Source organism: Microtus pennsylvanicus, chromosome 1, assembly GCF_037038515.1.
Source record: "Microtus pennsylvanicus isolate mMicPen1 chromosome 1, mMicPen1.hap1, whole genome shotgun sequence".
Taxonomy (NCBI): Eukaryota; Metazoa; Chordata; class Mammalia; order Rodentia; family Cricetidae; genus Microtus; species Microtus pennsylvanicus.
Window position 1 is genome coordinate 161,813,418 of NC_134579.1, and position 13,114 is coordinate 161,826,531.

Sequence of the window (13,114 nt, forward strand, 5' to 3'; positions counted from 1 at the left end):
GCAGTTACAGCCACTGATTATAGAACTTATAGACAAAGAACTCAGTCTCCCAGAAGATTGAGGAATGATGAAAGCAAGTACAGAGAAAACACAGGTCCAGGGGCTAACGACATGGCTTAGCGGGTAAGTCTAATGGCTGCTTTTCCAGAGAATCAGGTTCCATTCCCAGCATCAACATTGCAGCTACAACAAAATCCAAACCCAATCCAAAGGAGTTGATGCCCTCTTAGTACACCAGGCATACATATATACATGAAAAATGCCCATATGGAAAGAGAAGGTTCACATGTACCTCAAACCTAACAACTCAAAGGCTAAGATATTAAAATATACTATTTGTTTATATACATTACAGTTAAAACAATACAATGGTATAATAATATGAATAACTTTAACATGTGCCCAGACACTGTACTAAGGACCTATCAATTCATTTAATTAACTCCACTTCTGTAAGATATTCTGAATTCCAGAAAGGTAATTTATGTTCTATCACACAATAAAAACAGGTTAAAACCCAAGACCAGGGGCTGGATAGATGGCTCAGCAGTTAAGAGCATTGCCTGCTCTTCCAAAGGTCCTGAGTTCAATTCCAGCAACCACATGGTGGCTTGCAATCATCTGTAATGAGGTCTAGTGCCCTCTTCTGGCCTGCAGGCATATACACAGACAGAATATTGTATACATAATAAATAAATAAATCTCTAAAGAAAATTTAAAAAAACTAAGACCATCATCAAAATAATTATCCTATTTTCCAGGAAGTAAAAATTCCACTTTTTTCTATAAATTCATTATTACTCCCTAGTTTTATCTTCATAAACTACATTAATTATAGAATGTGCTATTTACTTGTAAATGTCAACTTGCCATAACCTAGAAAGAGTGACAAATGACTGTTTTTATCACGTTGGTCTGTGGAAATGTCTGTGATGTACTTTCTGAAATGCTAGTCCATTCAGGAAGACTCACCCTGAATACTCAAGACACCATTTCATGGGCTGGGCCCTGAACTATTGAAGACTGAGGAAAGCTGGCTGAGTAACAAGCAAGCTGAACTGGCGCACTTCCCTCTGCTCTTGACAGCAGAGACAGTGTGAGCTGATGTCTCTGGCTCCTGCTGCTATGACCTCCCTGAAGTAATGAGGATAGCCTGGACTCGCAGGCTGAACGAACCACTTGCTCCCTTCAGCTACTTTTGGTCAGGACATATCATCTCAGTCATGTAAGTTAAAAAAGAGCATGCCAATGCACTCATCCTCCCCAGTCAACTAGTGCTGAACAGTCACTTATTTGATTCTTAAATGGTTCTTAAACCATATACGTTTTTAGTGCTTCTGCATTTTCATTTATACTGTAGAGCTTACAGGATAAAATTATTTATCCATAGACTAACATATTCTTAAATGGTTAAACTTCAAGGAAATCAAAGAAAAAAAGCAAGACTTATAACATAAATTGTCAATGTTCCTATCATATCCTTGTATAACCTACAGACATTAAAAATTCATTCCTTTCTTATGTACTTGCCATATCCTTGTATGTTCTAAAAGACATTGATAAAACACATTGATGAAGGTAGTGGCAACTGCTTATCCCAGCTTTTTTCTTTTTTATCAGGGTAAGTATTTTCCTTCCTTATTTAACAAAATTACATTAATTAATATTCTCAATGTGGACTGAAGAGATGGCTCAGTGGTTAGGAACATTTGCTGCTCTTCCAGAGGACCTAAATTCACTGTGCAGCACCCGTGCCAAGCAGCTATGCAACTATTAAAGGAGATAAGTTTTAAGCATTCACTTGTAGGTAAATGTTGCCTACAAAAAGACAGGGGGAAACTACTCATTCTAACAGGAAGGAAAAAATGATTGATAAGAATATGAATGCAAAAAAAATTCCTTTACTAATTCCTATAGCATTAAAGTGATTGAAAGGTCATCAACCACTAATCTTTTTTATTGTTTGCTGATCTTTTTCATGAAAGCTCTTAAAACATGAATGAGAATGACAGCTAAAACTCAATCAACTATTAATTCCATACCATAATAGAAACAAAAGCAAGAAAGTAACAGGTAATCAGAAGATTTCTTCAACCCTGTTCTGGACCAAGTGTAAAGAAAGGGATCTAAGTACTCCTCACAGCAGAGGCCCCTCACAGCTCTCCCATCACCTTCCTGTTGAGCCCTCATGGAGAGGTGAGCCTTCCAGAAGCCCTTATCATGCCTAATTAACAAACAAGTCATTCCCAGATAATTCAGTGACAATAGTCAATAATAAAGCAAAAGGCCTAACTGCAACAGCAAATTCTTTTCTTCCTAACAAAGTATTCTCATGATCTAGAAGTGAAATATCAAGAAAAATAAAACCTACAAAAAATTACAGAGGTATCTGCTGCCCAGCCTTACCAACATGTCAAGACTGTAAACAGTCTTGAAAATACTAAAAGTTAACACATTTCCAACTATGTAAATATGCTAGTGTGTGCATAATAGACAAAACTCAGGTGTAGTGTTTACTTATTCAATATATCAGAGGTCTTGAAGCAAGGCTACTTAGAAATTTTCAGTCAATTAGGCACAACATAATTGACAAAAATAAATTTCTGATTCAATTTTTGAACTCCTAAATATTTTCAAAAACTAAGATTTTTAAGCAGATAAAATAAATCAGATATAATTATTTGTAGAAATAGAGATACCACTGCCAGTCAGTGGTGGCAAGTGCCTTTAATCCCAGGACTGAGAAGGCAAAAGTAGGCAGATCTCTGGATTCAAGGCCAGTCTGATCTACAAAGTGGGTTCTTAGACAGTCAGGGCTAAAGATTAGAAAAGCAAAACAGCCAAGCCACTAGAGAGCTCTTATCTCTATGAAATATTCAGACTGAAAGAGAGTGAGTTCCTATCTCATCCTGCCTTATATTCCTCTCTAGTGCTGGGGTTAAAAGTATGCACCACCAGCAGCAAGCTTCTATGGCTAGCTAGTGTGGCAACTGGGACTAAAGGTGTGTGCCACCACTGCATGCCTCTATGGCTGACTAGTGTGGTTGTTTAGAGTTCTAATCTTCAGGCAAGCTTTATTTATTTATTAAAATACAAATGAAATATCACTACTTTTCCCCATTTTTGTCTAAAATACAAAAGACTATTAACTAATGTTAAGAAAAACTATATAGCCGGGCGGTGGTGGTGCACGCCTTTAATCCCAGCACTCGGGAGGCAGAGGCAGGCGGATCTCTGTGAGTTGGAGGCCAGCCTGGTCTACAAGAGCTAGTTCCAGGACAGGCTCCAAAGCTACAGAGAAATCCTGTCTCGCAAAACCAAAAAAAAAAAAAAGCAAAAAAAAAACACGATATATAGTAAATACAATAACTATATACAATATATACAGGCAATAAATACATCAATACTATCTAGTCCATTTGACAAATTCAGAGAAAATACTCCATTATCTATCCTATCTTGGTGAGTCCAAAGTCATGTACCTAATTTACTTTCTAACATAACTGCTTTCTGCTTCAGGTAAACAGGGAAAACTGTAACTATCTAGTCTTCAACTCTTTCAGAGACCCAAGAATGAAATAATATTAACGGAGTAAGCAGGAAGTGCAAGCAAACGACTTTCAAAAACAAATGTGAGAAATGACAGAAACAGCTATCTCTCTGGACAGTCACCCACAGTTCCTCTGCAACATTAGGGCAACATTAGGACATACATCTTCGGCCTACAGGCCTAGTATATCTGACAGACATTTCTGTGAGGCGGGATATTCAGAAGGACTGCCCCTCTTTGTCTTGACAATGTTTGGCAGTCACTTTCTTTTGTGTCTTGCTTGTCCAATTAGGATAGTATATTGTCAGCAGTCGAGACAAGGGCATTTTCTTGCCCAGTAGTTTACTTTTGCTACAAGAAAAGTAAACACTATGTGAAGTTTCTTCAATGACCATTTTCTTCTCTAGAGTAGATTGGTGCTGCCAGGAGCAGACATGCCTTACTGTCCAAAAAGAAGAAAAAAAAAAACCTATGCTATGCTATTAAAATATCTTAATAAAAGTTGTATTCTGTAGAAAATAACATGTCTAAAACATATCTTTGTTTGACCTTGAAAATCTACCTAATATGAGAAGTTTAATTATAATAAGTTATTAACAACTAATCTGCATTTCCTCATTATCCTAAACAGTAAGTAATAAAACTTTCAAGGACTAGAAATTTGTATTACATTGTTAAATGGCTTGTATAGTACAATACCTTGAACAAGAATAGAAATGTATGTACAGTATATGCTAAAAAAATTAACCTCAAATTTTAACATATAAAATTTGTATATAATATAGAAAAGTCCAATCAAATGTAAAACATTGAAAACTAGTAGTTGCTTTTTAAAAAGTAAGACTCAATAATCTACCTTTTTATCTTATCATATCTATATCCTCCCTTTTTTCTTTTCAGAGTAATTCAGTAAGCTACCCTTTTATCTTATCATATCTATATTCACTACCTTAAAAACAAGAACCTTTAATCTAATATCCCTTGTTTAGCTTTTTTCTGACCATAGCCAATAACAACTTGGCCAATAATAACCAATCCCCTAAACAATGACAAAGATCCATAATCCACCGAATAACAAAATAACCACACTCCCCACCTCTTAGGAATGTGGGCATCCTATTCTTAAATTTACATCCTGCTGTCTGGGGATGATAGCATCTTTTTAGGGGATCTTAAAAAGAAAAACTGGGGTTAATTGTCAAGTACTGGGAAAGGTAGCTGTATCCTTTGTTGTCCAGTCTCTGCATAATGGGAAAGTGCAGGGTTTGTCTCAAGTCCTGGCTAGAGTTGTCTGTTAGGCTGTATATCACATCAGCTTGTAACCTCAAAATTATTCTGAGCAATTTGTAGTTCAACACTGATATTTAGGTGGTGTTTTCCAGCTTAGTTGTGTTATCATATTCTGGGAGAAATTGTTATTGTGGGGCCCCATCCTCCTTATGGAGACTTTAAAGGTCACTGTTAGGCATTCTCATGGTTGACTGCAGAAAACTGATAAGAGACTCAAGCCAGTTTCTGTTGTTGCCCCTTTGGACTGAGGATCAAACCCAAGATTTTGTGCCTACCCACTGGCTTATGCCCAACCTCAGGCCTAAATGCTTAATTATGAAAAAAAATCTGTTTCCCAAGTCTTTTACCTTTTAGAAAAGTAGCATAAATCTGAAAAGGCATTTCTTGTCAAAAAGGCAAGAATACATATTTATTTGTATACTCGACAAAGCTTCTGAGTTCTCCGGCATCTGTTCAAAGTATTTTCATGAACTCCTGAGATTTACTCTAAAATGAAATTCAAAGGCAAATTTCACTGAATAATTATTATTATTATTATTATTATTTTGTTTTCTTCAATTTGAAGTAGCTAGTAAGATTTTTCAGAGATATTTTAATACCGTTTCTTTCTCTAAAAAGTTTTATATTTTGTTCTATAAATACATATACACTAGCCAGATGTGGGTGGCACACACATTTAATCCAGCACTGGAGAGGCAGATGCAGAGGCAGGTGGATCTCTGTTAGCTTGAGGCCAAGCTGGTCTACAAAACAAGTTCCAGGACAGTCAGGTCTATTACAGGGAGAAACTCTGTCTTGAAAAAATAAAAACAAAAAGGCCACTTTAACTCACCACCCAAGAAAATCCACAGGAAGTTACAGAGCAATTCAGACTCAATGACCTCAGTTCACTATGAATCCTCTGGGCATTCAATCATTCTATGACTATGAGGAATTCTCCATTATTTTATAATGCTTGCTTTAGGATGTAAACCATATGGGATACTATTATACCATCTAATTTCCAATAACTTTATAAGGCAATTCTAAATTTTTAATATAATCTCCAAGTATATTTTAAACCAAGGTTTTCTTACTAACCCTTGTTTCTACACTAGCTTCAAACAGCTGAAGTTAGCTTCTCTGAGTTTCTTCCAATTATAACACCAGGGGTTCCTAAGCAAATATAAGGTTTACAAGTCTTAGTAAGTGACATTCTGTTCATCTGGTAGGTTCTTTTTCCTATCCCTTGAAAGCTATAAGTGATTCATTTTCTAATATGCAGTAGTTTCTCTAAAACGCAGCCCACTGGGACTGAGCACACAGCTCAGGCAATGAGTCTCTGGGTTTGAGCTCTGGTAACATAAAGGGAGGGAGGAAAAAGCTGAGTCACTTAAATCAAGATACTTCATTTTTTTCACATGTCATATTTTTTAAAACCAATAATATTGATGGGAGAATGAGAGAAATAATGAACTAGTGAAAAGAAACACTACTTGAAAATGCTTATTTTTCTGACGATCAAAACAAAAAAATCTACAGATGAACAAAGGTATTCAGAAGACATTCCAAGAAAGAGAAAAGATCTTCCATCTCTTTTCCCAGGCCCTTGTTATACACAAGCTAACCTCAGCCTCACCACCTTAAAGAATGCCAGCATCCTGTGAAAAACAGAAAGGTGTGTGACACAGCTTGTAATTCTAGCTCCTGGGACGCACGGACAGGCAAATCACGGGGCTCAGAGGTCAGTCAGCCTAACCTACTCAATGATACTTCAGGCCAATGAAAGACCCTAACACCAAGTAAAAGAAAGCAGGATGGTACGACACTCAAGGTTGTGCACACTCATGCACGCACACACAAAAACAGAAATCTAGATCCCAATATTGTCTCCCAACAAAAGACATAAGACTGAGAGCTGGCACAAAATAAATCAACAGATTGTTACCTGGGCACAGTAGTCATGCCTGCATCCAAGTACTCAGGAGACAAACTAAAGACTGTAAGTCCAAGATCAGCTTGATCTACATAGGGAGCTCCCTGCCTGCCAGGGCTACATAGTGAGTCCATCTCAAAAAATAAAACGAAATAAATGAAAGTATGTACCTATAAGAAGATGTACAAATAAGCTTTTTCTTTTAGTAGTGACTTATTTTCAGCTTATATTGGTATGGTTACGGCTAGTTAGCAAGTAAAGACATTGCATTCATCATCGAGGTTAAATGTGAAAGAAAAATCTTAACATAAATTAAACAGTAAAGACAGTAAAACAGAAAATCTAAAACTGTAAGCCCTCTGTCTTTTTATATAAAGCAGCAGTTTCCTAATGAAAAAGCTATTTTTAATGAAATGTCTACACAACAACAGCAAGGTTAACACCACAGAACAAACGCAGGGTTCCAGAAATCTGCGGAAAGTTACTTCCACCAGTTGGAGAAAACAGAGACTAGGATAACACAGCTGGAAATCTTACAAAGCAGTATCAATATTCACCTTACTCACTGATTTCATAATTCACACTTGATAATAAAAAATGGAAAAGGTACTTGTTAAAGCTGACTAAACATAATTGCCTAAAATACATGTAAAGTCATACTTTTATTATGTAAAGATATATTCAAAGACAGTCATTTATTAAAAATAGAATCAGAAATAAAATCAAAATTATAACTATTTTGAGCAAAGGCAAAAAGCACTATTTTTTATTGCTTCTGCCCAGACAGAATGTTAGTCAGAAAGCCATACAAAATAGAAAACAGTATTTTCCTATAATGCTGCATATTCCCAAATATGCAAAATGAAAAACTTCTCATGAGTTCAAGATTTTAATACAAATACACGCACTTTCTTTACCATCTTCATGGAGGAATTTACCGTTTTGTGCCCATTCTGGCAGGCTACATGTAGTGCTGTCTGCCCCATTGCATCCTCAACGTCCACGTCACTGACATGTTGCACAAGGTCATGGAGGAGTTCTGTCCGCCCATTCACAGCCAGCCAGTGTATCTGCAAAGCCATTTCATTATTAGCATTTGTGCAGTGGAGTTTCCGTAAAAGTCAGTACATACAAAATACTATTTCTCTGTTGAGCACAATATTCAAAGAACACTGTAAAAAAAAATTTTTCCTGCTTTTAAATGAGAAAAACAAATGCATCAAGACATTAGCTATACCATGAAGTACTACAAACTCAAGAACTGAAGGATTCAAAAAAGTATCCTCGGCTTAGATCACCAAATACTCTGTTTCTTGAATGACACTAGACTCTCAACACAGCTGATGCTAGAGAAACCAGGTTAGTATTCTTTCTTTTCCAGAAGCAAATGGATATTCAAATAAAACATACTTCCTGTAGTTATGAACAGCAAATATATCCTACACTAATAATAAAATACATAAGAATAATTTTTAAAAGAACTATAAAATACCTATAATACCACTAAAAGACAATGTTAAATTTCCAATTAGGAAGAATGAAGGAAGCTAGGGAACAAACCTGAAACTGCGGCACCGGTAGAAAGGGGCAGAAGATCAGGAAATCAAAACCAACCTTAGCCACACAGTAAATTACAAGAAACCCAGTGTCAGGAACATGTCTTTAATCACAGAGCTGGGAAAAGAGAGGCTAACAGATCTCTGAGTTCCAGGCCAGTATGGTCTACACAGTGATTTCCAAGACAGCCCTGATTTCCAGAGAAAGTTTGTCTCAAAAGAGGAAAGAAAGAAATCCTGTCTCAAAAAGAATTGTTCCCGTTTGCAGTGGAAGGGGTTATTTGGCTTACAGTTCCACATCACAGTCCACCACTGAAAGAAGTCACAACAGGAACCCAAGCAGAAACCTGGAGGCAGGAACTCATCCCAGACCATAGATGAATACTGCTTTCTGGCCTGCTTCCCTGGCTTGCTCATCTACCTTTCTATACAGCCCAGCTCTACCTACTCAGGGACAGTACCATCCACAGTGGGGGGAGCCCTCCACATCAATCACTAATCAAGAAAATGCTGGACCTCATCAATACACAAAGAAACAAAGGCAAATAAGGAAAACTGGAAGCAGCAGAGGTGGTCTTCCCCAGAGAAGAACACAGAAATAAGCTGTCCAATGCCAAATAATCAGTCCTAAAACATGAACACAAGTAACACTCCAGGGACTGAACAGGTGTGTGGGTGTGTGTATATGCGTGCGCATGTATGTGTGTATATTCTTTAGACACTGTACTCATATATACACATAATTATTTTATTTTAATCTTTTAAGAAAAAAAGAAGAAACAAAATGTCTCCTCTGGCATGCCCATAGTCCAGTCTGATGGAGGCAAATCCTTAAATGAGGGTCTTTCTTGCCAGGTGATTAGGATTTGTGTCAAGTTGACAGAAATTAACAATATGGTTCATATGTTCATATTAAACTCCTGCTTAGCATATATATACATACATACATACATACATACATACATACATATACGTATAGATGTATATGTATGTATGTATGTATGTATGTATGTATATATATGCTCCAAGTTCAATACTCAGAACTAAATCGGGGTGGGAAGCAGACAATTTCAGACTAGGTATTTTATACAGTTTTCACTTGACTTTTTCCATTACAAACATTAGGATATACTTCGTTGTCTTCAAAGTGCAAACTGATTACGTATCTATCAGCTTTAACACCACTGCACTAAAACAGCAGTCAAAGAGCAGTTTTGAAGGAACCTGCCCATCAAGACAAGGGAGAAACACACGTTTTGGAAGCTGGAAAGCATGTATTACATTTTATCTTGTCAGATAATATTTATTGTCATGTCAGAACAAAAAAAACGAATCCTAAGTAAGAGCAAAAGCTAAGTAAGAAGGCATGTGGGGGGACTAGAGAGGTAGCTCAGCGGTTAAATCACGTAAAGGTTCTGCAGAGCAACTGAGTCCAGTTCTGAGCACCCACATGGTGGCTCACAATCATTGAAAATCTAGTTCCAATGGATCTAATGCCTTTTTCTAGTCTCCAGAAGGCACCAGACATACTAGCAGATAGAACATTAATACAGATACAATAAAAATAAAGAGACAAGAGAACCCCTAAAAGGCTCCAGAATTGGAAGTTAAGCAGCATGGGCCTCCTGAGTTAGAAGACAGAACATACTTCACATCACAAACACATCAGCTGAAAATGTGTCCAAGGCAACTTCAGACTCTCAGATCCCTACCACTTACCAACCTGACAAGGACTTGCTGTGACAGCTCCAGACCATGAGTTTTGTCCCAAAACCAAGAGGAAAAGACAGGTGTGGTGGTAGACATTTGTGAACCCAGCACTCCTATGGGAGTCAGAGACAGGAGTATCTGGGAGCTCACAAAGCAGCAGAAATAGGAAAGGCCCTCTCCGCTGGACCAGGATCTATCCCTAGTACAGAACTGGCTTTTGAAGCCTATTTCCTTGCTCAGCCTAGACACAGGAAGAGGGCCTGGTTCATGCCTCAAAGTGGTGATGGGACAGACTTTTCATTGACTCCCCATTTGAGGCCATACCCTCTCTAAAGAGCAGATGGGGTGGGGTGGTGAAAAGGTGGGGGTAGTGGGATAAGGGAAGGAGAACTGGGATTGATATGTAAAACTAAAAAGTAAAATTTAAAAATGAAAGAAAGAAATCAAAGGCCTGAGTAAGTTTAATGTAATATCAATCATATCCAAGTACTTCTGTAGGCACAAACCAAAACAGCTAATGCAATCTTCATACACACACATACACACACACACACACACACACACACACACACACACACACACACACACACGGGAAGAATTACTCTTCTAATATTAAGACTTATTACATACAGTAATAGTAATAACATACCTACATTAATAAAATATCAAAGCTGTGTGGTACAGGCAGAGAAGCACAGGCATTGAAGAAAGAATCATAATAATAATAATAATAATAATAATCCTACAATAATAAGAATCAAGAATCAAGGCTGTGTGGTATGGGCAGAGAAGCATAGGCATATATCAACACAACTAATACACAGCCTAGAAAGGACTACACAAATATACCCAGATGAATTTCTGAGGAAGACACAAAATCAATTTCATGAAGAAATAAATGCATACAGTGTTTGTCTGTCTGTCTGTTTGCTTGTGAGACAGGATTTCTCTGTGCAGTCCTGACCCCGCCTCACCCAGTAAACCATGCTGGCCTTGAACTCAGAGATAAGACTCCCACTCTGCCGCTGGAGTACAGAATTAAAGGTGTATGCCACCACACCCAGCTATAAATACATAGATGAATTATGGATAGACTATAACCATTCAACAATCAGTACTACTGGAACAGAACATTCACTCACAGACAAAAATATTGAGCCTCAACCCAAGCTTCATAATTCTTAAAAATATTAAATGAAACTTCAGATGTAGAAAAAGTACAACTATTAATACTTTCAGGGAGAAAAAACCTTCAATATTTAGGGCTAGGCAAAGAGTTTCTAAAATTGCTATCAAAAGCATGTTGTACAAATTGAAAAACCTGTTGAAATTAAAATCCTTTACTCCTCCTGTGACCCAGTGTAATGTCACACGCCTGTCACTCAGTACCTGGGAGGCTGAGGCAAGAATATGCTGAGTTTTAGGGCAGTCTGAACTACATAATCAGGCTGTCTCTAAAAGAACCCTGTGAAGTATTTGGAAGGACAAACTAAAGATTTAGAAAATACTTGCAAATGACATATCTAATGAAGCACTACTCTCAGGGCTGGAGAGATAGCTCAGCGGTTAAGAGCATTTGCTGCTCTTTCAGAGGTCCCAGATTCAATTCCTAACACCTACATGACAACTCACAACAGTCTCTAAGTCCAGTTACAGGGGATTCAATGTCCTCTTCTGACCTTAGTGAACCATTGCATGCATTTGGTACACAGACAAACATGGCAAGCATGCAAGCAAAATACCCATACACATAAAAGTGGCAAGGACACAACCTCTATAGCCAACAGTTAGATAGTGTTCTTTTTAAAAGCAAGCATGAAACCCAGTATCTTCATTCCTAAGCATTTATCCTAAGGAAATACAACCTATACATTATCATATGTTTCTGTCTGCTTTACTGATAATATCCAAAAACCCAAAGGACTCCAGCGTCTTTTAACAGGTGAGGAGGTTGAAGGGCAGCATAGACACCATGCAATTCTATCCAGCAATATAAAGGAACAAACTTTTGATATACACAACAGCCAAATGAATATCCAGGGAATAAACCCAAAATGAGCCAAGCCTGAAAGCGTCAATACAGTAGGATCTGTTAATTAACATCCTTGGAATGGCAGAATTGTAGAATCGAGGCGTGATGAATGGTTGCCAAAGGCTGAGCATGGTGAGAGAAGGGGATGGAAAAGGAGGGTGAGGAAAGAGTAACACACAAATATTTATGGTACTATAAATCTTGGAACTATGAATGTGGTAATAATCACGTGAACACACAGGCCATAGTACCACACAGAACTCAGTTCATATGAACACATGCAAATGAAACTGGAGAAGCCTCAGTCAGACGGACTGAATCAACATCCTCACCACAGGACCATATTACAGTTTTATAAAATGTCCAGGAAAACTGGTAGAAATGTGACAGGATCTCTACAGAACCTGCAGTCTACAATTACCTCAGTATTTTAAAGGTAAGTATCAACCATAGAACAAAATGCTAAGCAAGGGGAAAAAGTAACTACAGCAAATTCTTAGCACAGATATGTATTGTGCTAAATATGCACTAAAATTACACTGACTGTATTGGAAGGACATGAAAAAATGTGCTTATAAATGAAGATATGAATGGGAAAATGGAAAAATAGATTTATCTCCAAATGTTAAGTGGTGATGTCTAAAACCAAAATGATCGCTACCATGCATTGTTCAAATATAGAGACACATACATAGCTTCCAAATCTACTGAAAGAGAAAAGAATTTCCTAAGGAGATAGGAGGCTTAGACTGGGAATTTAAAGGAGAAAAGGCCAAGAAGCCTTCCTTATGAGAAGCCTTGCAAAAAATCATTTTAGGTAGATGCATCACTATTTTTTTAAATAAAAGACTTTAAAATTTTTCTATTATATCTTCCTTAAAGTTCAAGAAAATTTTGCAGACACAAAGTTATGCAATTAAAATATGATAGCTATCAACATTTTAGCTTGCCTCAAGTTACCATCCTAAAGAAAGAAAGATCTATGTCAGTTCTAAGGTATTATAACTTTATGGCGCATATCCCATCTCTAAGCATTCTGAATTCTGAATGCAAAATTACCT

At 37.3% G+C, this 13,114-nt stretch overlaps 1 protein-coding gene across 1 annotated transcript in view; it reads right to left on the reverse strand.

Annotated features, from left to right (window-relative positions):
• Hace1 (HECT domain and ankyrin repeat containing E3 ubiquitin protein ligase 1) overlaps positions 1-13,114 on the reverse strand; it is a 106,191-nt gene that overhangs the window by 73,326 nt on the left and 19,751 nt on the right. The window contains exon 6 of the mRNA XM_075944229.1: positions 7,694-7,825. Coding sequence (XP_075800344.1) covers positions 7,694-7,825 — 132 coding nt within the window. The remainder of the gene's footprint in view (positions 1-7,693; positions 7,826-13,114) is intronic.